This window comes from Hippocampus guttulatus, chromosome 12 (genome assembly GCF_054856545.1).
Source record: "Hippocampus guttulatus isolate MCC_2025c chromosome 12, RoL_Hgut_1.0, whole genome shotgun sequence".
NCBI classification, from domain to species: domain Eukaryota; kingdom Metazoa; phylum Chordata; class Actinopteri; order Syngnathiformes; family Syngnathidae; genus Hippocampus; species Hippocampus guttulatus.
The window spans coordinates 2209800-2234406 of NC_141272.1; the positions used below are offsets into that span (position 1 = coordinate 2209800).

The window sequence follows — 24607 nt, forward strand, 5'->3', positions numbered from 1 at the left end:
CTGCATTTGCAAGATGACGTTTTAATGAAGAATGACATTGTGTTCATGCTGTGATAGGTTTGCTTTAAAATAAATCGGATATAAAGATTAGCGTGTGCATGTGCGTGTATAAAGTAGTCCCTATGAAACAAAGCAAGTTGTGTAAGTCAAGATGGCGTATACGAGCGCGTGTGGCAGTGCCAGCTGAGCCCCCGAGGTCCTCTTGGGCCCGCCACGTACGTGCCTGGAACGGCACATAATGTGACACGGTGATTATATTACCGAGGCCCTGACTCCCATCCACATCACCATATTCAAAGTAATGGCCCCTCTAAGTGCATTTGGGCGGCGGTTAAATGATGTCAGCCTGTCAGCGCAGGACCGGCTCCACACCAGTGGGAGCAAAAGTCCTCCACTTTTTCCGAGACATTCTGGCAAAGCAAGTGCATTTTTTTTTTCCTTTTTCACCTGAAAAGTGAAGCAGTGGGTCTCAAATGTTTTACACCAAGTGCCACCATCTTCACTGATTGTGAAATACTGTAGCGTAGTAGGCCAAAGTGTTCATCAAAAAAAAAAAAGAGCCTGAGGCTTTATTTGTGAGGATGATTAGCAACCTATATCTTAAATGTGGGACAAATAGAAGAGGTGTGCTTAAAAATGATTACTTTAAGCATAAGTTCAATATAAAGAAATAAATAATTTGGTCCGTTCCGGATTCGAAGAAAAAAAGCGTCATTACAACGTTACGCCCAGTTTGACCCTTTAATTTAGTCATTCTTTCATCCACCACCAGAGGGAACCCATAAACCACATTTTGAGAATTCTTTACAAGGAGATGGTGATGTAAGTTTAATACATATCCAGTGTAAGACAAGTGAATAATAAAATTAACACCATTCATTTTAATTGAATTAATATTCCAATACAAACCAGGAAAATTAACTTGATATTTAATTGCCGTCCAAGACATGAAAGGTAAACAATACTAATTATTAAGATGTTTATTAAATGAAGGACTGTGAAATACACAACAAATAAAAACATTAAATTAAATGCACATCCCATCAAGGTGTATATAGAAAAATAAAAAACACAGCCAATTATCAAAACATAAACTAACAAGACAGATGAACAAAATGGAGATCGATCACGCTTTCGTGAGAATCTTCGCCACGCATCACCACACATGCACAGGAGACAGAATATTTCCACGCCGGCTCCTCCTGGCAGGCCACCGTGGGTGCGCCTTCCCTTCCCAGAGGAGCTGGCATGATGAGTCGAAGGTCACGAACTCCCGAATTGATTGACAAGTGGCCAGACCTGCTCTTGTGTTTGTTCATGTGACCAAAAGCGTTGTCGTGCCAGTGTGAAAAAAAAATCAAATCAAATTAAATAAACTACAGGCTCCCAATTAGACAGGTAAATTAAATTCAATCAAAGTAAACACAAAGCAGCTAAATCAAATAAAATGGAAGCGGAAATAATCAAAACACCTCTTGATGATTCGATTTTATCTAAATGAGTCAGACACTCATACATGTGCTTGTGCAGGAGTTTTTTGCCTCACTCAAATTATCCTCAAATGAGGGTAGTTCGAGCGTGGGTTTTTTTTCTCCCCCTCTCCCTCCCTTGTTTCTTTCTGACTTTCGGGTTGAGTGAACGCTGGCGCGTTTTGGCTGCCGCTGCTCAACCCGTATTGTTTTGTGTTTTTTGTTATTGTAAAGTGTCCTTGGGTGTCTTGAAAGGCGCTTATAAATAAAATCTATTATTATTATTATTATTATTATAAAATATGAATGAATAATGATAAAACCCATCAGTCAATCAAGGATCAACGTCAGAAACTTTCAGCCCTTTCAGACTTGAATTTGCCCTCATGATCACTAGAGGGCGCACACGTAAACTTCTGTTGCGGCCTGCCTGCAGCTGGTTAACTAATTGTGATTCAATGAATAAATTAGTCTTTTTTCGGAGGTGTCCTTCAAAGTTGACCAATGTTTAGAAAGGCAACAAGTCGGAAGTGGAAGCTTGTTAATTTTATTTTGAAATAGAATCAAGGGAAGTAGTGTTACCTAAGGTGGCTAACTTGGTGGCTTTCCAAAAACAAGCGTGAGTAAAAGTCGTCTTCCTCCTCCTCCTCTTCCTCCTCCTCGTCCACGGGGCTCATTTGTGTCCGGATATAAACACACAGCTGCACTCTGCTTGTCACATGCACTATTTTTTAAAACAAATAGACCTCACGAAATAAGTCACAAATAAGAAGAGAAAGAAGAATAAAGAAGGCACCATCGCGCGAGGAGCATTCTCCAGGATGGAGGTAATTTTCCTGTCCTTAAGGATTTTTTTTTCTTCATTAACGCCATTTTCTTTCATGTTATTTTTATTACTGTTTTACAGTGCTCGAAGTTGAAAAATATTTGGAGTCAAGGGAAGAGTCAAGCAAAATTAATGAACATATGTTCTATTTTTAAGATTTTACCTCAGCCTTACAGGCTCCAGCTGACTTTTCTGTCGTGTATTTGTTTATTCGTCTTTTTTTGTTTGTTTTTAACGATGAAAACAATCTTAAAACTTGATTTTGATTGAAATGTTGATGTGTAAATAAAGTCAGAAAACATGTGAGATCAAAACTATAAATCTTTTGTTCTTTTGCCCAAGATTGCTTAACTGAACTTGTGTCCCTTTTATGTTTAATAGTTGATTTTCCATGAAATAGAGATTTGTAAAAGACTTTTTAGAAAATGTCAAAAGATTAAGAGTAGATCTAAATGGAGATCATATTTTCGACGCGAACACCGCTTCAGTCCAAGCTAGCTGAATGTAACTGGGGTGTCTTTTTTTTTTCAATTCAGAAAGTCGAATTTGATTGAAATGTACAGGAAAAAGGTTGACATTTTTAAAAATGAATTTATATCTACCTATCTATATCTATCTATATACATATAAAAAACACATTTTTAAAAGCAGAATTTTAAGTTATATTTTCTACAATGGCGCTGTTGAAGCGTGATCTACCTAAAACCAGCTTGTATTATTTTATTTTATTTTTTAAAGGCAACTTGTTTGTCATGCCACATTTCTCCTCCAGGGACGCGAGTGGAATCAGTGCAAAGCTCATGCTTAGGAAATTTGCTTTGAACAGTTTGTGTTTGGAGCTAAATTACTCGCTTGCCACTAAAAGCAACCTTGGACTTTTTTTTAAAGATATTGTCAACATTTACGTCATTCTTATTATTAAGTGCAAAAGTTCAAAAACATTGTGTCAAATAAACAACTATCCACATTAGCCTGTAGACATTTACATAACTAGCTGGCTATTTTTTTGTTGTTAACAGTCAACTATTTAACTAGCTAGCCCCGTTAGCCTGTAAACACTCACTCAAATAACTAGCTAAACATTAGCTTTTAAACCTGTATGAATGAACTCGCTAGCCACTTTAGCCTGTCAGCATTCATTTAAATCAATTAGCTAATACTGTATGCTTTATTACTTTCTTCAGGTATTTATTGAAACGTCAAGTACACTTAGTGCATATATGTTTAAGATGGACTTCCTGGGGCTGTACTTGGTTAAACAGTATTTGACTTTTTCTTTCCTTCTTGTTGGGTTACTCCTCTGTGGTATTTCCCTGGCGGCTTTTTTAGCAGCCTCCTCCCTGTAACAGCAAAACAAGCCCTTCTTTTCCTTTTTTTAAATTAAAAGTTATTCCCAAATGTTTCATGTGTGTCATGAGGGGCCGGCCGGCACCACCCTGCGGCTGGGGAGCCAGCACAGCCTCTGATTGGGACACCGGATTCTTGGGAGTTAGTGAATAATGTTGACACTGCTGGGCAAATAAAGTACATTCCTTATGTAACGTTGCGTCATGAGAAGTCATTTGACTTGTTTTGGACCCGGCGACATCGTAGTAGAGCTGATTGGCGGCGGATCTTGCATCTGTTTACAGGGTGGATGCCTGTACTGTAATAGGAAACAGACACACCGCATCGGCACCAGATGAAAGGGGAATTTTGGGGGGTGAACACAGCTATCTATCCAAAAATTCAATATCGATCTTTTTTTTTCTTCTCTTTATCAAAGTACAACACGAATATTTTTTAAAAGGAATGTGCTAAATTCTAAGTTTTTCTTTTTTTTTGAGGAAGTTATGTCTTTTTTTTTGGACAGTGCAACATCAGTTTTTTTTTTCATTTCTGGAAACTGGAAATTCAACACGAATAGTTTTTCTTTTTTGGAACGTGCTGCGTCGTAGTCAGTCTTTTTGTTTTAGAAGTTGCAACGTCAATAGTTGTCTTCTTTTTAGGAAAGTGCTACAAAGATATCTTTTTCGGAACTCACAAAATTGATTGTTAGATTTATAGAAAAGTGCAACGACTGGCCAAAAGTACATAGCTTGGCCTTTTTCTTTTTTTTTTTTGTTGAAACATTTAGATTAAAACAACTCTTTCCTGGTTTGCAATACGAGTTACTTTGGATGCTTAGTGGTTTTTGAATGAAGTTTGAGAGCCCTACTGTATGTTCAAGTGGTGATTGACAAACATCATGTCACGTTTTCCTGTCAACGCCAACTCCTGCTTCAAAAAAGTATCCTGCAAACCACATTAACTTTCTCTTTGGACCATAGGGGAGGGCCAAAGAACAGTTGAGCACTGTGACTGGATTTGCGCTGGACTAAAAGGAGGTGAGGGGCGGGGGGGGGGGGCTCGTTACTTCCCCGCTGCTATAGTGTTTTTGAGGAGAATCCTGCATCCTGCTGGTGCGCTACTCAAGTTGGATTCTGGCTCAGTGTGAAGCTTTTCCAAAAGTGTGATGATGTCAGTGGAGTTTTTAATGGGGCTGTTTTTGCAAAAGCTCTGCAGCCTTTGCAGATGTGCCATCGCAACGTTTTGGTTCATTTTGATGCCTTGTTAAGTACCATTCATTGGCAGGCCCCTTAAAAGGGTCCTAATAAGCTATACATGCCGCAAGATGGCGGAAAAGCACAACTTTTCTCTAAATGAAGCTCCTCACCTCACATTCCTTTGCTAATAGGAAAGCAGTAATTAGTGTCCAGGAAGTCTGGTGACATGATATATCTCAACTGCTCCAAGTTCCTAAGCGATTTTGCTGCATTTCTCTGTTGAGTGGCTTTTATTTTTACTGGTTATGAAGGCAACAGACTTTATTTATTTGTTGCTATTTGTAAAACCTAAACAAAGGCAAAGACGCTTTGTAAGTTCTATCGACAACCGAGGCCAAACTAAATTCTTTCCTGACATATAAAGATCTTCAACACACTTCTGAGACACCAATTACTACTTTCCCATTGGCCTCTTGTGGCATTGTAGTCATACAGACAAAGTCAAGAGGTCAACAGATAGGTTAGGTAACAAAAATTGGTGGATTTGTAGCTAGCGCTTTACTACTCCATGCTTGTGACACTGCCATCTACAGGCGTGGCATATGTATTACAGCATTTATTTCCCCCCCCCCCTTTTTTTTTTTTTTTGGTTCAGTTTTTGTAGTCAACTGGGACTCCCATTTTCCTCAGTCGTTGTGTCAACCTACCCTCAAAATGAACACGTAATGTGTTTTCTTATCCTGCTATCAGCGAAGAGTCAGACTCGGAGCCTCGCAAGTTTCCGTGTAAAAGCAGCTATGGCGTTCAGAGATAGCCGCGGTGGGAACCACGGAGCGGTGGATAAGGAGGCCCGAAAGGAGGAGACCCAAAGAGGCCACGTCCAGTGACGACATGCAGAGTCAGCTCATAAAAGCTAATCTTTCAGGTTGCCGTGGTGCTGAGAAGCAGCGCCAGGAAGAGGAAATGTTGTTATCGCCACTTTATCGCCGGCTTCCTTAGGCAGCCGCAACTCAAAATGGGTCAACCAGCCCCTGGCCGTTGCCTTTTTTGGTCGGCAGGAGTTCAAAAACGTACAATCAGTGCCTCTCTTCGGTGGTGTGACCACAAAGTGAGATTGTCAAAAATCGTCTTGACCGTTTACGACCACCGTACTTTGTTGGAAGCCTTGAGCCAGGCATGTTATTTTCGATGATATTATCCATTTGCTTTCGACTTAGGTAGCTGGGATCTCTTGGGATTCTTGCAAAAGCCGCAGCCACAGACAATAGCCGGCTTTGTGTGGTCCTCTGCCGGGTCATACGGGAAAAACCTCACACGCACGTCGATAGAACAAAACGCCTCCCGCCGGGGATTCAACCGTCAACTCGTGATGAACAAAGCTTACCCAAACGTGTCCCATGAGCAGCGGCTCCATTTGGAAAGTGACTTGGAGCAGAAACAGATGAAAACATGGACATGGCTTGCTGGAGTTTATGACTTTGAAAGTAATATTCATGTACCCCTGCAGCACAAATTTGGACTGAAATGACAGTTGGTGGTTCTTGAAGCGTGTTCCAAAGTGCTGCATATGACAGGAAGCACAGTCAAACTGCAACGTGATGTGAGAGATTTTTCCATTACGCAAATAATTTTTTTTTTCCGACTGTGTCAATCATTTTATATTGTGTCCGATCAGATGCCAGTTCGACTGCGGCCTTATAAAATAAATATGGCGTTGCAGCCCCCTGTTTTCAGACCACCAGTTGACGTGAGATTATGTGGACATGTCACAGGATCTACCAAAAAAAAAAAAGTTTCAAGGACCCGTGCCCAAAATTGAACTGGTGCTGTCACAGTTTTTGATGTGTTTTAGGGAGCCCCGCAGTCGACTTGTCTGTCCTAACAAGAAAAAGTCAGACTCAAATGTCTGAAGGGCCTTGCTTGGCATTGAACAGGAAGTTGGCCATTTTGGTTTGAAGCGGCCATTTTGGGGGAATTCCATGCCTTGTAATCGACAAATTGCTACGTAGGGAAATTGCCCAAATGAGCCTCAATAGGAAGCAGATTTCCCCGACAGTTCAATAGTGAAGCTTTTTTTGCCCAATGGCAGCTAATATGGGCGGAGCAAGGCGCGCGATGATATGCTGTGACGTATTCACCGGATTTGGGAAAGTCTCAACGTTTGAACTGGCTTGTACCTTTTCCCATGGTTTCCTGATATAAATGTGCTTTGTTGTTGGGTAGATTTTTCGTATGTTCCATTCCAGATGTGCTGCGGCCCATCTGGGGACCCCGATGTCCCAGGGGCCAGACAAGGACGGCGGGGGGGGGGGGCTTCGGCAGCAGAGCGGCAATTCGGGCCGCCAGGCTTTGTTCCGGGGGCTTTTTCCCAGGCCTGTCCTGGCCCCAGAAATAGTTTGTCGCACTCTCTCAGTCAACCGCAAATTCCCACTCGGTCTCCACATAGTGTACATGTAGCCGATTGCTAAATATGGCTTGCGCTGGCATGTGCTGGGGAAGACAAAAGTATGTGATCAAACGTGGGGATGTGGTGAAAAACAATAATGACACATCCAGACAAGCTAAGATCATCACAGATCAGGAATGAGTGTCTTAAATCAGATCAATAGCAAGAGTAGCACAAACAGTATTGATTTTGAATGGTCTCGGCGGCCCCGGGATTCTCACTGATAGTCCGTCCGCTGGTTGTGTTTGGTGTTGTTGTTTGATTTTTATCTTAGAAAAGCTCTTCTGTCTATTTTCTGTTCAATTTGACAAAAGTTGAACAAAAGTACAGTGATTTATTTTGTGTGTGTTTGGAAAGCGTTAAAGAGCTTAGAGGGCTGGGTGGTCCCGTAGCGTTTTTCTGGGCCGTGCTTCAGGGCGTCGGCGGCTGACGTTCTGATGTCAGGCACTCGGGCGGTGGTGAGGTCATGCTGACAACATGACCGAGGGAAGGAAAAAAAAAAAGGGGAAAATAAAGTTTGCCATTAAAATGTGTGTATCGAGCTTAGGCAACGGTTTGTGTGTACGTTGCCAGGGGTTATGCCTGAAAGTACGTGCGGGCAGGGAGGGGAGGCAAGCGCTCTCACCTAAGAATTGGAGGCGGCTGCCTGCCCTGAGTTGGGCGGCGGGAGGGAAGGAGGGAGGGTTATGTCCATTCGACTTCCTGTGGACGTCAGAAGTCCCCAGAGAAATGCTGACATTATTCTGGGCTCTGGGGTGTATTTAAAATCTGTGACACGCCATGTAAGAAAATGTTATTATATTGGGATGGCAGCCATTTGTTTCAGGCTGCCCCCATTGTAAGGCTCTTGGAAGGACAATAATCAATCATGCAAATGTTTCTTGACTTTGCTCCCCAACAAGGATTCTTCATCCAAGCTATCGGTGGCCGAGCTAGCCGGCAGGTTCAAAGGTCATATACTGCCCATGCCCGCTGCGCACGATGAGGTTAGACCAGTTAAGAGATCATTTATAATGGCTCTACATCGGTTTGCATTGTCATTTTTTTTCTCCTCTTGTTTTACAGTCACCCTTTCGACGAAAACCTCCATGTTCGCTGAGGTTTCCCATCCGGAACGATGATGTGCAACATGTGAGTTATTCTTATGGCTTTCATAACTGCCATCTTAAAACTTTTAAATACTTTCCAAATAACATTTGTCGCTTACATACTGTTCGGGTCAAATTTGGCCCGTTTTTACACCATTAAAAATCTTAAATCAGTAAGCGGAAAATAAGACGAGGATGATCATGATGTATCCTCGACACCAGGTATCGTTCTAGGTCCGACACCAGCCTTATTTTATAGATAAGATATCAGGTAGTCGTGCAGCTTCATTTATCAGACACCGATTCATCTGTAGTTCCTAACATAACAGAGACCATACCAGTTGACCCAATTAGTTGACTGTATTTAATAGCCCCATCGGCAGTTGACTTTTTGAATTAATCAATCCTCGCAGGGCTTTGACGATCGTATTTGTTTTCCAGACGAACGCCAGCGAAACGCTCTCCACGAGACCCGTTCAAATCAGGACGAAGAAGAGCTCCGCCTTCATCGAGAGACTTCAGGTACTGCACTGCTGCCACCCGCTGGTCAAGCATCGCCACTACAGTATGTAAGGGCAGGCTTGCGAGGGGCTATGGGTGACGTCTTGAGGGACACTTGTCCCTGTTGAGCTCAGATTAACGAGCTCATAATGGGATCACGGCCCGCGGGGCCTCGAGCGAGGGTGGAAATCTCGAAGCGTTGTCACACGCGCCCTGTCAGCCATGGGACAAAAGGGCTGCCGCTTCTCCCTTTTTTTCTTCTCGCCGGTGCAGGTAGGACGGGCGTGGGAATTGAGTTTGCTCCTTTTATTCACTCAATGTATGTTATAGAGTAGGAGTGCGCGATTGATTTTGATTGCAAAGCGCACTGTGGCTGGAGTTTCCCCTCAGACGGACTTTGTGTCAGTGAAAATCATGTACAGCGACTGAACGTGTAGTTAGCCCATCATATGATTCTACCTGTAAAAATGTACACTTGTGTTGACATATTTATACACCATATCACACAAGACATGTATATGCTATTTAATTACTTCCTATGTACTTTTGGTTGGGCGCAGTCTTAGTTACCTTGCATTTGTGGCTTGTGCAGTCACATTTCATTTCATCTAATCTAACATACAGTGTACTGTAGACAACAAACCCAGATTGTTATTTTTCTATCTATACACTTCCAACTACACGCAGTATGTTGAAGTATTCTGTAGTTTAAAAATGGGACAGCACGGGGCAATGTTCATTTTTGTGAATTCTGGTCGGAGAGCCAGTTGAGGCACAGTGGAATGAGGATGCCAAGTGTTCTCCTCGCTACCCCCACTCCCGGCCCCCCCCCCCCCCCCGCCCCCATAGGCCAACCTCACTTTGTCACCAACCGCCCTGCTGCCGTCGCCCAAGGGCCCTGAGGTAAACCGGCAGCCTGATTCGCCGGTGCCGCCCTCCGCTCCCTCCGCCGCCGCCGCCACCACGACCTCGCCGAGCCCCACCTTGCAACCCACCCAGCTGTACGTGGAGGAGGAGGAGGAGGAGGAGGGGGAGGATCAGGAGGAACCCGTCAGCTTTGACAGCCCTCCTGAAGGGGCCTCGCTGCCCAGCTTCCACAAGGTGACAACACCCCGCCCGCCTAAACGTTTTGTCAACACTGTCAATAAGGCTGCACCGATTAGTTGCGCTGGTCGATGTAGCTGTTTTTGTGCTGGGACTGTTTGTTTGGAAGCCATCTTGTGGCCTCTTGGTGCCAAGGATCTATGTCGAAGTGAGTGGAGGAGCTCTGGATAGACAGGCCTAAATCTCTTGTGGCTTCTATTACACAGTACATTTCTCGAAGAGGGTGGGGGGTTGCAGCAAATACACTACTTGTATATTTTTGCTATTGGTGACAGCTAGCTGTCCCACAGTGACATCGGCCTTCTCATTGGTCGGTCAGAGCAAATTTTATTTTATTTTGAATTGTTTTTTAAAATATTTTTCTCGTGTTATATAAATATTGATTTTAAATGACTTTGCATGCCAGAAGATGAATGAGGCACAATCGCATATTTTTAGACACAACTGATTGTCTGTACACATGATCAGGATGATATAATCAAGGTTAGGCGATTTATCTGATTTTATTTTACTTAGCGCTAGATTAAATCCGATTAATCCTCACTGCAGGCCCAAAAGCGCGGTCTCCCACTGTTCGATTTGGTAACTAATGAATCGCCCCGTGTATTTTTACGCCACACGTGTACTACTACTTGTATTTTCTGCTGTCACCTTGACACGGATATGCTGGTTAGGTTATTTGCAGAGCAAGCCGTGACGTCACACGGCGCCCATGGCGTGTTCCTTCAGCAGGTGTCGCGCGCCTCAGATTAGCCATTCAAGATGTAATCCGATTTGCATTTAGTGTTACTCCGGGTGAGAAATTTCTCACACTCGCAAGAGACCTTCTGCCAGTGAATACGTTTATGTGAAAAAATGGATTGCAATGGTGAGTGATTTTTCTTTAGTGGAGTGGCAAGGGGTGTAGAGGTATGGCAAAATTGCCTTCCTTTAAGGGAAATGCAACATGAGATTGTCTTTTTGAGGAACGTGTGACATCGTGAGTCTGTTTTAGCTTTACGCTCGATGGTCGCCTCCGTGGCAACGAGAGGCGCGCATACACACTCATATGATCACACAAATGCAAGACGCAATCCTATCTATTGGCTTCCCCTCCCCAATCCCTCCACTTCCTCTATTATGGCGCACCTGCAGATGGGATGTGGTGGCACCCTGATGGCTTGCGAAGCCTGCCCTCTGCAGGAGGGCCAAAATGTCCCTCAGCTGACACCCCTTCATCCATTGTAATTCAGATTTATGTCAAAAATGTATATGATAAAATGAAATAGAGGGCCCCGAGATCAAGATTTGGTCAGGGCCCGACAGAGGAGTGGGCCACCACCCAATCCTTCATTCGCAGTTGAGTAAAGTTACCTTTTCTTCACTTCTGCCAGACTCGTGCTCGGCTGTCGTTCAAGAGGCGTCCGCCCACGAGACAACACAGGAGGTCGGCGGGGGAGGAGGCGGCAGCGCTCTTCGGCAGCATCCCGTCGCCAAGTGAACTGCACTCGCCCCAAACCAACGGAGACGCCATTTTACAATGCCCGGACCGGGTCCTTCGGAAAGAAGGCAAGGGAGATGACTGGGAGGAGCAGCAGGAGGACAAGGATGAGGAGGAGGAGCAGGGGAAGCGAGCAAACAACCCCCAAGAGGAAGAAGAGGAGACGCGGGAGGAGGAAATGTGGCCGTGGCACACGGATGGAGGGGATCCCGATGATCTCCATTGATCTGTGAACAATGATAATGACCGCTGAAAAACGCACAGATTTTGGAATATTTAACTGCTTTGACTCATAGGGACAACTCGCGGGTTACGTCGCCCTCAGCTGGCCATTTTTAGAACATGTCCTCGTGTGTACGCATGGATGGACAAGACGCGTCGCTGTCGAGTCTTAGCTTAGGCAAGAACACAACGGAGCGTTAAGGCCACCCTGAAAGTATCAGAAAAAAATGGCATGGACAGATGAATGTTTAATCGGTCAATTTTACGAGAAAAAAAAATCAATTTTTTGAGATTTTGTCAAAAAACTAATTGTATATTTCCAGGTTTGAAGTGTAATTTCTCAAAAATATATCATTTTAGTCTCTTAATATTACAACTCTAAACTTGAAAAATCTGCAAGTTTTTTATGTAAAAGTAGACAACAATTTTTTACAACGTTAATATCAGAACTTTTTTTTACATTAACTCTTGAATATATGCAAATTTATTCTCTTTGTCATACAACTTCATTTTTTGTATTATTATTACTTTCTTTTTTGTAAAAGTACACCACTTTTTTTCTTGAAAACTTTTATTTTAATGAGAACTTTATTTTGACAGTATTACAAATCAAATTTAAAAACATATAGAACTTTTTCTTGAAAATATTTTGTTGTAATATGGTGTTATTCTCATAATATTATCAGTGTAATCCCTAAAATAGAGTATATGATTATAATCTCGAAAACTATCTCAAGGCTATAGCCGAATTTCCAACTTTATTGACTTTAATCTTGAAAGCATACTTTTTTTTTTTGAAAATACGTGACTATTTATTGAAAATATGAGATTCTGTAATTCATATTAGAACTTCAATTTCAAATATGATTTTTCTTAAAAAATATATAAACTTTAGTCTTGTAATATTACAAATTCAATCTGGAAACGATACGTGTTTTTGTAAAATTGACCCTTTGATTTTGTAGTGTCATTTCGTTGTCTTTTCAGTCTGGCTTTAATGTTCCTTCATGAAGAAAATTCATTTGCAGAGATGTATTTTTTTGGGGGGGAAAAATATTTTGGAATTATATTGAATACATATTTTAGCAGACAAAAAAAATGAGTGACTGCATCACAAAAACAATCACCAGTGTTTCCTTGTTATTTTTCTGTCTGTTGTTTACTGCTTGTCTTTTATTTTAATGCATATCAGTCTGGACTCCGGTACGGGTCATGCACAATAATAAACAGTTTCTTGTTTGTTTTACAGATAATCTGTCTTTTAAGTATATGCTACATTCTGGCAGTAGACCACACTGAATCATTTGCTGCAATAAAGGTTTAACTTTTTTCTCCTTTATGAATAATTTACTTAGTAAAATATAAAAAAACATCCTGACGTTAAAAAGGCAAAAAAAAAAAATCAAAATTAAATCAAATTACCGTCATTTCACGCTTTGAAAAGCAACATGTTTCACTTCCGGAAAGGTGGCCAATCAGAGCGCTGAAGTGTTGAAATACGTGACGTCACGTTGACCGAAACCTGGTCCCTCCGCTCACACCTGTTTGTCACACGGCTGAGGTTGGTGGTCAGTGGTTGTACTTCGTGTTTTTTTTCGCCTGGCTTCGAAATTTGGCGTCTTTTCAATCGGAACCTAAACCAAGAGGTTTTGTACGTTCGTTTTATCTTTCGGCTTAGAATATTACGCCTACCCGCGAAAGGCAGGTTTGTCGTAGTCGGTACATTTCCGGGTTCGAACTCGTTTTTCTTTTGGTGTTGGTTTTATTTTTCCTCCTCCGATCTTTGGGCAAGATGACCACTGACGTTGAGATGCAAGCCTTCAAAACGAACGGCAGTGACGCCGTGGGACGGTCGGTGAGTAATTGCTCCATTATTCCCCCCTCCCAAAATGAGCCAAGTAAACACTTAAGCCCACTTCCAATCTCATAGGACGCGTATGACGTCAGAGTGTTTCCAGAGAGATGCTGCTGCTAATTGAGCTTTCTAATTAAAAGTATCATTTATTGGATTTTTCTACATGTCCTGTTTGATAAAACATTGCCGTAAAAATAAATCAAGAATATAGAACAAATATTGGAAAAACTTTTTTTCCCTCAAGTATAGGATTTATTTTATATAAGAAATCTAGATGAAGACTAGACAAAAGTTGTACTCTTGTCAAGTTAAGTCAAGTCAAGTACAACTTTATTGTCAAATGTGCTGTAATTTCTTCCCTCTCAAGACAACATACAACAAGAGGAGCCGCTGCGGGTGCCCGCACCGCCATTGAAAGAAAAGTTAACCTAAAATGACAAAATAATACAAGACATCACATTAGACAGAGACAAGCGTGCAATCTTAACCACTTTCCTGCATACACTTTGTTGTCTGACGCAATTATAGATGAAAGAGGAGCGAATCAAAGTGTCCTTTTCGCCAGTGGATCAAAGACGTCATGCTGACATGTGCACACGTCTGCTACAAGCTAAGCTTGAAAGCAACAAGAAGCTGTAGCATCCATTAACGAAAAAGAGATTGTCTCTCTTCTCCTGTCCCACGTGTCTTGTGAGAAAAAAAGTATATTTTTCTGAATTAAAACGTCGTTTCCTATTCAGTTTAAAGTGATACTTTTACGGGAATAAGTGAAAGTATCACTGATCTGTAAAAATAAACAGTTTTATTAAAAAAATATGTATCGTTATTCCCTTTACAATGTGACTTCATTTACAACTATAACCTTGAAAAATATTTCTCCTAATTTTGCAATGTGTGTGTGTGTGTGCGTGTGCGTGCGCGCGCGTGATGGCAGCTGACAACGGGCAATGGTGCCAATCACGCCTACAGATGCCGCGACGAGGGAAGCGTGCTGCTCAGCGCTCAGGTGGGCCGGACACAAGAAGTTGTCGCACATACAGGAAGTGGGCCAGCACAGGAAGTAGTCCGATACAGCACGCCCCCCCCCCCCCCCCCCCCCCCGCCCATGCTGAAAAATTCCCTATGAACTGTGCAGCAGATGTGAATTTTTTTTCTTGTGTTTGTGAAAAACATGATTCACCGTGGTGACCAAAAATCACTTGGTCATTTCGAAGAAAGGGGCGGTGCTTTTAAAGGACGTATGTGTGTGTGTGTTTATATACGTGTGTTTGTTTTGTTTCAGAGGAACGGTCACAGCGGTGAGACAATGCCTTCAGGATGTGTGACAGCTGAGGCTTTCGCAGGTTCTAAGGTCTGATTTCGATTCACATCCATATAAATGTCTGTCTGTCTGTGTCCGTTTGTTCTGATCAGTTGCAGATATTTATAATGTTTAGATGGGTCACCATGGCCTGCCCAAGTGTGTTTCCTGGTCATAGATTCTAGTGGTGAACAGCAGCATGACCAGTCAGAATTAAAAACGGGAGCAGAATCATAATAGTTTCAATGGTTTTGTTGTTGTTGTTTTGAAATTGGTATAAACGCGGGTTTCAAACGTGCTGTGTGATTGATGAAAGTGTGCGGGTGCTTTTGTCAGGAGAGTGCGGCGCACAAGGTGAAGCGGGAGCTGAGCGAGGCGGTGTGCGGCAAAGTGCGCCTGTGGATGCTGCTCGTCTTGCTGGCCGTCGTCATCGTCGCCGTGGTGCTCATCTCGCTGGGTGTGTGCTCAGGTAACACGCTCCAAAAGGCAAACTTCATCTCTCACATCCTCGCCAGACATAGAAAGGGGGGGAAAAAAAAAAAAACAGTGCTGCTGCCGCTACAGAAGGCTGCCAGTGGTGGAAAGAGCAAAAATGTGATGCTAACCATAAAACAGTGAACCCTGACCAATAACTGGATGTGGGCCGTGTGGCGCGTTCCCCCCCCGACCCCGCGCAGCAATTCACGAGGACACCGATGAGAAGTTCAACCGGTCGTCGTTCCGTGTTGCTCGCCTCTTCAACGGCAGCTTCAGTCTACCGGGCCTCACCTTCACCAAGGACCTGCTCAGCCTTTCGTCCAATCAGAGTAGAGCCCTCGCCGGCGACCTGCAAGGCAAGGTGAGGCCACCTCCAAAACTGAAGGGTTTTTTTGGCCCTCGTGGGATTTCCTTGATTTCCAGCACGGGTGACCAATCGGATTGCGCTGATGTCATCACTACAGAATATGCGGCTCAAATTTTGAATCTTGGAGTTTAGCTACTGGGTGCCATCTGAACATAATAATAATAATACATTTTATTTGTGGGCGCCTTTCTAGAAACTCAAGGACACCTTACAACAAGCAGTTAAAATCACAAACACAATGTTAAAAACAGCATCAAATAAAATAAGAAAAAATACAACAACAAAAATAAATAAATAAAAATAATGGCTTTATGGTCCGAGTGAGTAGGCTTGTCTAAACAGATGTGTTTTGAGGCTGGATTTGAAATGTGTTAATGAGTCCGTATTACGAAGGTCAGCGGGGAGTGTGTTCCAGAGTTGGGGAGCAGAGCGACTGAAGGCTCTGTTTCCCATGGTGACGAGGCGAGCAGGGGGGACAGAGAGGAGGAGAGAGGAGGAAGAACGAAGAGAGCGGACAGGTGTAGGAATATGGATGAGGTCAGATAGGTATGGAGGGGCTAGGTTATGGATGGATTTGAATGTGAGGAGCAGGATTTTATATTGAATGCCGTGTAAAATGGGGAGCCAGTGGAGATGTTGGAGGACAGGTGTAATATGGTTTATGTATGGTGTGAGTGTGATAATGCGGGCGGCTGAATTTTGGACCAGCTGAAGCTTATGGAGGGTTTTTTGAGGGAGACCGAGCAGGAGGGAATTACAGTAATCGAGTCGCGAGGTGACGAGGGTATGAACAAGTATAGCAGTGGACTGAGGAGTGAGAGAAGAGCGGAGCCGGTGGATGTTTCTAAGATGATAATATGCAGAACGAGTGATGTGGTTGACATCCGTAATTGATGTTATTTAATCAAAATCTTCAATGTTCAGAAGGATTTTTGTTAACGTGTTAGCAAAAGTAGGAGTTAGTTGTCCAGAAACTCAATAAGAAACTCCAACTTTATGACTTGTCAACACCCACACTTAAAGACTTGGAAACTCCATCGTATTATTTCAGCTGAATTACTGCTCCAACATCCAAACTTTGTTGTGTGAGAATCCTTCAAAAGCAATTTGCCATTTTCCTCAACCCGAGTCCTTGAGACTTGCCTTTTCAGCTTTAGCGCTAACACGCTAATGTGCGAATATGCTCGGAATGCGCCGGTGAACCCTTTGAGTCTTGGCGTGTCCCAACCTGATGACCTCCCCTCCTCCTTTTCCTCCAAAGCTGTCAGACGTGTACAGATCCTCGCCCGCGCTTGGACGCTACTTCTCCAAAGTGGAAATTTACGCTCTCCGGTAAGCATGGCGTCTCACCGCCACACACGCACACCCTCACCCCCGCTGACCAGTGATCGTACTCGGGAGTTTGGCGCCATACGAGTCATCCCTCTGGGGTGGGTTTCCCCTTCCTTATTGACTTGCTCGAGCTTCTGCTCTCCTCCTTCCCCAGGCCCGGCTCGGTGATCGCCGAGTACCAGCTGACGTTCGTCATGCCCGAGGAGCACCAGGAGCAGCTGAGGAACTTCACGCTGAGCCGGGAGATGGTGTACAACGTGCTCCGGCAGTCCCTCTACGACCAGGAGGGCCGCGGCGTCTCCCCCTTCTCGGCTTTGTACATCGACCCCGTTTCCCTCAAGTTGTCATGAGGTGGCGTCCGCAGGTGGGTCGTTTTGCGTCGCGGCTCTCCGATGACGTCACAAGTACGGGGGAAAACCCGCACAGTCACACAAATCATCTGACAAGATCAAGTATTAATGCGGGAATGTCATGTCATGATTCATGTTAGCGATGTCAAGTAGCTACGCCTGCCCAATGTCACATGATCCGTGGCAGCGGTCGGGGGGTGAGGTACTCCCGCGAGCGGTTGCCGCTCGATCATGGGGCGAACGTGCATGACGCTCACATGGGTGATTTAGAGTCTTCAAATCACCTGACGTGCAAGTTTGTGGGATTGGAACCCAGATCTCCTGACTGCGAGGCTGGCCTCCTCACCACTTCCCATCGCGCGGCCAATTTAAAATGCAAAATAAATCCAAATAAATTGATCTTTAAATGTTCGTAAATAGATGGATGCTTATTCATACAGATACGTATTTCCGTTTTCTAATCCCCAACCAACCTGCCGTGCATGTTTTTGGATTGTGGGAAGGAACCGGAGTGCCCAGAGAAAACCCACACAGGCACGGACGGGGAGAACATGCAAACTTCACATAGGAAGGCCTGAGCCGGAATCGAACCCGTGCACCACTTCCTTGTGAGGTGTACGTGCTAACCATTGTCCACCGTGCCGCCCCTTATTACGAAATGCAAAAACAAAAATGCTAAATTTAAGAAAAAAACCCAGAAGAGCATCAAAATGACTTTAAAATGTATATTTGTAGTTATAAATGTATGAAATCAATATCTTGTATTTATTTTACTTCAATTACTGAGCGTCAGACAACCTGATGGCATTTTGTGGTTTTAGGATTTGAACCCATTTTTGACTGTGAGGCCGAGGTGCCAACCGCGGTAGCCCCTGTGCTGCTCATGAAACATATTGAACAGTAAGTGTCAAATTCTCCGTCCGAAGCCACGTCACTACGAGAGACTCTGAGAGCAGACCAGTTTGTTTACGTGGACCTAATGAAATAGCCGCGGAGTGGACGTCGGGCACGTTTGACGTTCGTGTTTTTCTACGGATGAACAATAGAGGGCGCCCGTGTTCATTTTGCACGACTTCCTGACACTTTAAATAACTTTTGTTTTTAATTACTGTTGCTTACCAAACTTCACAAAATGGACTTGCATGTTATTCCTCTCCGAAGAATAACATGTCAGTAAGCTTTGAGATGTTGTTTTAAAAAAAACAATGTAAGATTAATATATATGTGCAATATGTTTCCTGTCCAATGACCGACAGTGTCCCAAGTTGTAACTTCTTTTTTTAAAGAATACTACAAATATAAAACTCAGAAAATGGAGATATATACATGCTACTCGTTGGACAGGAGTAACAGAAGTCCACATTTTGTGGAGTTTTCAAACATTAAAAAAACTTATGTCCCATTTTTGTGTGATTTTTTTTTCTTCATAAAATGTAGGCTTTGGTTCCTGTCCAGTGAGTAACCTGTAAAGTCCACATTTTGTCAGGTTATTTTTTACTATTAAAAAAAAGATTTTTAGTCAGCTTTGTCCTTTGCTATCCGGGCGTCAGTGGACAATGTGAGACTCTCGTCATGCCAAAACCAGCTTTCTTTTCCCGTCAACAAGTTTATCGGCGTCGCTAACCGGATTAAACCTGTTGGTGCCAAATTTTTGTGAACAAACATCCTGACACTATTTTTGTGTGTATTAATCAAATTACCTCATCGCTCTCCAGATCAATTGAGGTTGTCCTTGACACTTCCATTAAATGCCTTGTAAATGCTGACTTTGTTTGGCGTTCTATTTATTTGGGGGGGCGCGGCGGGGGTGTTACGACGATGACAACTTTGAGTGGAGTGCAATGTGTGTTTGTATTACGGCGAGTGAGCAGTCATCTCCTAAAGGAAAGAAACTACGCAACATCTGAACTTTCTTCGTTCATGTCATCAATTTTTCACGCAGAACAATGAAAACGCTCGAACTATTTTCTAAAAATGTGAAAAATAGAAGAGCGCACATACCTTTGCACGATTACGAAAACGGAATGTTTTTTTCGTCGTGCCTATGGGCGCATGGTGTTGCTCAAAAGCACTTCAACAGCAGACAGGAAGCAAACGAGCACCTCTAGTAGGGATTTGAGTTTGGCTTAGAATATAAAGGAAGCTGAATGCCAAACACGCAAGTGGCTTAAGTCCAAAAAGAAGGAGGCACATTCGAGGAATGTCATTTTGGGGAAGAGGTCAGCGTCTTAGGACTTGCCAGCTTCCAAAAACCGTGAACCCACCGCCACCCCACAACCCCCTTTATCGTGGCGTGGTCCCGAACTTCTAAGAAGTCGTGTTCCCGTTATCCCATTAAAGGGTTATGTCTGCTTTTGGCTCCTGCCAAGATCAAGTAGATTAAGTTCACCCTCGCGCAGACGGGAGTGTTTCAGATTGTCAGCTCGTCTATACCGCCGCAATCCTCGGAGCCTGCCTGCCTGCCTGCCGGCATGGGCGCCCACGGCTCCAACCTGGACGACATCCTGGAGGAGGACATGCACCACTGGTACACCAAGTTCATGAGGGAGTCGCCGTCGGGCCTCATCACGCTCTTCGAGTTGAAGACCATGCTGGAGATGAACGGCATGACGGAGGAGGCCAGCAGCTACGTGGACCAGGTCTTCTTCACCTTTGACATGGACGGGGTGAGACGAAGACCATGGAGATTGTGGGGTCGGGGGGGGGGTAACCCGAACTAAATTGTCAGGCCTTTTGCAGGACGGCTACATCGACTTTGTGGAGTACATCGCTGCCATCAGTCTTCTCCTTAAGGGAGAAGTCAACCAGAAGCTCAAGTGGTACTTTAAGCTTTTCGACCAGGACGGAAACGGCAAAATCGACAAAGATGAAATGGAGACCATCTTCAAGGTATGCCGTCTTCATTTATTGATAGATTTTTTTTTTTTCCTCCGCCGTTTCGATATTCCAAGAAGCATTGAGGCTTAGTGGAAGCGGGCTTAAGTGAATGGGAACTTGTCACACCGTCTAATCCAGGACTTAATTTTTAACAGCACTGAATTAGCATCTCACGCTATTGCTGTGCGTGACAAGGGAAGACGTTAAAAGTGCCGCAACTTGGAATTGGAATTTAGGTTTGCGCTTGCTGGACGGCCGCAAGACCATTCCGATGTGTATTAAAGAGGTGACGACAAAAGCGTTGCCGTTTGGAGTCAAATTCGGGGTGGACCTTGCCACTGTTGTGCCTGCAGTTCCCGTTGGCGCCTGCTGCAAGGCCATAGGACCGTGTCGATGTGCGTTTACAGTGAAAGCTGTCGAAGTGCTACAATTTAGAGTTCAAATCCCTTTTGGTTTTGCGCGTGCAGCATGACTCTTAGCACCTTGCCGATGTAAATTTGCTGTCGAAGTAGCATTTGGAGTTTGATTCATGGTAACACTCGTTGCACGGCCGTAAAACCGTCAAAATGTCCCAAAAGTGTTAGCGCACAGCTGTAAGACTGTGCCGATGCGGATGCTGTCCTGCGCTATGTCAAAGCTTGCTTCTGAGCATCCTCGCCTTCCAACAGGCCATTCAAGACATTACCAGGAGCTACGAAATTCCCCCCGAAGAGATCGTCACGCTCATCTATGAGAGGATCGACGTCAACGGGGAAGGTGAGATCACACACACCTCCAATGCTGAGAGACAGTCGGTCAGAATATTGGGAATTGGGAATCATTGACTGTCACGATAGCATTTACGCTGCTCTGGAGCATCAACGAATCTTGTGAAGACGGAGAGAAAAGCATTTGTACCGATGCCGTTTTTGGAAAATCAACAATATTCGGGTGAATGTTGAGAGACAATCGTTTTCATGCGCATCAAAGCTTCATACTAATGCCGAGATGTTAGCGTTCACGCTGCTAGTGAACGTCAAGTATTGATCTTGTGTTGGTCCGCGCAGGCGAGCTGACCCTGGAGGAGTTCATCAGCGGTGCTCGGGAGCACGCCGACATCATGGAGATGCTCACCAAGATGATGGACCTCACCCACGTACTGGAGATCATCATCATGGGACAGCGCAAGGACTCCAAATAAGGAGCCGGGCGGAACGCCGCCCAATTGAAAAGTGTACACTGCCCCCCGGTGGAGGGAGGCCCGGCTTCTCATGGGACAACGCCTTTTCGATTGGTAAATTCTGGAGGTTCCTTTGAGAAGCTGAGAAAATGGTGACCCGGGGACGCTGCCGGTCTGCTTTGCTACAATGTAGTCAATCAAGAGGCCTCAGAAGGAAGGAACCCGACTCGTTTGAAGCAAGGCCCATGTAGCTTAGGTAAAAGGTCAAAATGGGTTATTTTATTTCCACCGATCACAATTGACGACGGATCGTCTTCAAACTCGCATGGGTGGGATTCTTAGTGATTTTGCAGGGTGTCTGACACATGATGGCGAATTAGTCAAATATTGAATGTTTAAAAAAAAAAAATCCAGTTCACTGGCACCGTTTTCCACTCAGCTTCAAAATTTCAGGGCGCGGAAGCTGATTGCCATCATGCTTTTGATTGAAGGGAATCTCATTGATTTTGAATGCGGTCAGGCTGAGATGAAGGAATGAGTTGAAGGCATTTTAAAAAAATCAAATCAGGACACAGGCTCCATTTCTCTGAAACATTGATTTTGAAAGGTGTCGGAATTAAAAAAACTAGTTTAAAAGTTTTCAGAGTAGTTCTAAACACATTTGCTTTAAGAATTGACTGATATCAAGTTTATCTGCCGTTGGATATTCAAGAGGAATGATTGTTGTTGATCGGGGCAAGAACACGATTCTGAATGACATCTGACTCCAAATGGCCAAGAGAGTTGACGTCAGTTAATCAAAATTGGTGAAGTTTATGTTGTTTAGAGTGAGGATGTAGGTGACTGCTACAGTCCCGCAATGTATTAGATGGTGCAAGTTTTCCCAACGTTGTGGCCGCGGACTGTGTGTGATCCCGTGATCGTCTATGTGCTGTTTGTTTCTTCTGCTTGCTTTACAGTGTTGCCTTAATAAGACCGTTCTTCACACTGCATGTTTGCCGAGTGTTTTTTTCATGCTCTTCGTCCAGATGGGAAAAATAATTTTGTTCGACATAAGAGGACGCTCGGGAGAGTCTCAAGGACCCCATGAAGCACAATCCAACAGGATGTCAGCCATATTGTCTTGAACCCCAAATAGGCTGGAACAAACTCCTACTTGGGAATTCTTGCCTCCACAATCATTTTGCCGATAAAAGTATCCTGATAAATTTGTATTGTCGAGATCCTGAACATCACTCAATGGCGCCCCCTGGAAATTTTCAAATCTGCCCAAATGAGCTCCAATCAGAAACGGGTAAGTGAGAGCAGTCATTTCCAGCCACAGTCGAACCTCATCAGGCGCATGCACGTTTTTTTAAACAGGTGCTCTGACCTTGAAATAGAGTTGCACACTAACTTCATTTGTTCCAGGACAGTCCCGAGAACCATCTTTGTTCTCGCCACCTTTTCACACAAGTTGCCCTTTGAAGCAATCACGAAAAAGCAAAATTAGAATGGCTGTAAACGGGAAAAATAAGAAACAGAAGTATACAAAAAAAAAATGAAAAAGGCAAATTTCTTTTTTCTTTGAATAGTAAACACTGAAAAAGAGACGACTGGATTATGTTGTCATTAATTTTACTGAATTATGTACAGAAGAATATCGGACAGGAAAGATGTGACATGACAGCTCAGCGCACAGGAATGAAAGGCTCCACGATCTCGGCAAAGGTCTTCTTTTCTGGTGGGAAACACAAACAAAACATGCATTTAAGAAAACATCCATACCACTGAGGTGAACTAACAATTGTCATTGTAGAAAATTATATTTCAATTCTAATTCAGAAATGTTAAGACAAGAAGTTCACCCATATGACACCGTCCATTAAATGGCAACCAAACTTACTGTCATCGAATGAGAGCCAATAGAAACTTTGTCCGCAGCAAATCAAGTCAACTCACCCTTTGGTGCAAAGTCGTCCGGGTGCAGTTTCATGTACTCGTTCATCTCTCGGTCCAGTTTGGCGTGCACGTAATTTTCATATTTAGTCAGGTGGTAGCCGAGGAACCAGCCGATCGTCGTCAGAAGGACCTGTCGGTGAGCACCTGACAAGACATTTACATTCATACTTTGTTTTATTTCAATGTATATGAATATTTCACATGAAAACCAGATGGGGGAGAAAAGCTAAACATCACCCGCTTCAAACATTTACGTGAATAAATCGAATGACACAACTTAAGAGCAAGTCATACTTAGATCAATGGAACAGCCTGCAAGCTAAGACGCTCAGCATGCTAACCTGACTTTAGCGGCGGCCGGTGGTTGATGGCGTTGTGGAGCATGGCGGCGCACCAGCCCATGCCGCCCAGCCAAATCGAGTTGCGGTTGACGACGCCCGGCGGAGGGAGCCCCTTGCCCTCGTCCGGAATCCAGCCCATGGCCCGCAAAATTCAAAAGACGTCCTCCGGTGCTGTCTTGACCTCAGCGATGAGCAAACGGCGTCCAATAAACTTCCGTCTTCTGGAGGAAGTCAAGGAGTGACGTCACGTACAGCAGGAGGAAAGTCCGGCGGCAAACAAAGCTGATGAATTAATGATTGTGAATGAGAATGTTTTAAAATGGTATGTTTTAATTGAAAATAATTTACTTTTGTATTCATCGTAAAAATGCCGTATATTATTGAAAGATGCAGAATATTTTTTTTTACTGCATGGAATATTATTGAATTGTTTTTATCTTTTTATTTAGAAGGGTCAAATGAGTTTTAAGAGCTTACTTTTAATAATTATATTTATTGTTTCTTCTTATTAAGATCTTTGAGTTATTTATTATTATTGAAAAAACACTAGGTAAGATTAGTAATGTCATATTAATGTCAATGTAATGATCAGTATGTCTTGATATGAGCAACGTATCTTTTGTAGATTTAAGAAGCACAAGATAATTAACATATGTTTAAATTTTTAGGAGGGAGATTTAAAAAATAGCTGTAAATAAATATGTTAATAATTTATCTTTTTAATCAAATCATTGATTTTTTATTCCTTGTGATTCTTTTTCAAGAAGCAGGGGATTTGAAGAGTCAAAAGTTTTATTCTCATTTTTAATATTGTGGCAAAAGTGGGAATTTTATCAAATGAGAATTCTTGAATTTTTTAATATGTGATATGGCAATACGCATAGGTTTTCTTTATGAAGCACACGATTTGAAAAAAAGTTTATTTTCTGTCACTTTTATTAAATTGA

At 43.4% G+C, this 24607-nt stretch overlaps 4 protein-coding genes across 6 annotated transcripts; 3 read left to right on the forward strand and 1 right to left on the reverse strand.

Moving 5' to 3' along the window:
- Window positions 1-2139: 2139 nt before the first annotated feature.
- Window positions 2140-12991, forward strand: LOC147196931 (capZ-interacting protein). Of its 2 annotated transcripts, XM_086124925.1 has the most exons (6): window positions 2140-2296; window positions 8169-8252; window positions 8332-8397; window positions 8796-8876; window positions 9705-9956; window positions 11333-12991. In XM_086124925.1, the coding sequence occupies exons 1-6, from the start codon at window positions 2291-2293 to the stop codon at window positions 11663-11665; spliced, it is 822 nt and encodes a 273-aa protein (XP_085981051.1). In that variant the 5' UTR covers window positions 2140-2290; the 3' UTR covers window positions 11666-12991. The 2 variants fall into 2 exon arrangements, with proteins under 2 accessions (XP_085981051.1, XP_085981052.1); XM_086124926.1 differs by lacking the exon at window positions 8169-8252.
- A 203-nt stretch (window positions 12992-13194) lies between these two features.
- Window positions 13195-19108, forward strand: c15h3orf52 (chromosome 15 C3orf52 homolog). Of its 2 annotated transcripts, XM_086124928.1 has the most exons (8): window positions 13195-13516; window positions 14451-14522; window positions 14799-14867; window positions 15153-15285; window positions 15494-15654; window positions 16922-16992; window positions 17147-17356; window positions 18164-19108. In XM_086124928.1, the coding sequence occupies exons 1-7, from the start codon at window positions 13454-13456 to the stop codon at window positions 17340-17342; spliced, it is 765 nt and encodes a 254-aa protein (XP_085981054.1). In that variant the 5' UTR covers window positions 13195-13453; the 3' UTR covers window positions 17343-17356; window positions 18164-19108. The 2 variants fall into 2 exon arrangements, with proteins under 2 accessions (XP_085981054.1, XP_085981053.1); XM_086124927.1 differs by having other exon boundaries at window positions 17147-19108.
- Window positions 19109-19559: 451 nt separating this feature from the next.
- On the forward strand, window positions 19560-22368 carry guca1c (guanylate cyclase activator 1C). The gene is made up of 4 exons (XM_086124930.1): window positions 19560-20008; window positions 20082-20231; window positions 20888-20975; window positions 21266-22368. The coding sequence occupies exons 1-4, from the start codon at window positions 19814-19816 to the stop codon at window positions 21397-21399; spliced, it is 567 nt and encodes a 188-aa protein (XP_085981056.1). The 5' UTR covers window positions 19560-19813; the 3' UTR covers window positions 21400-22368.
- Window positions 22369-22978: 610 nt separating this feature from the next.
- ndufc2 (NADH:ubiquinone oxidoreductase subunit C2) lies at window positions 22979-23891 on the reverse strand. Its single transcript, XM_086125504.1, has 3 exons — window positions 23661-23891; window positions 23320-23463; window positions 22979-23098 (listed from the first exon to the last, which is right to left on the reverse strand). The coding sequence occupies exons 1-3, from the start codon at window positions 23797-23799 to the stop codon at window positions 23049-23051; spliced, it is 333 nt and encodes a 110-aa protein (XP_085981630.1). The 5' UTR covers window positions 23800-23891; the 3' UTR covers window positions 22979-23048.
- Between the last annotated feature and the right edge of the window lie 716 nt (window positions 23892-24607).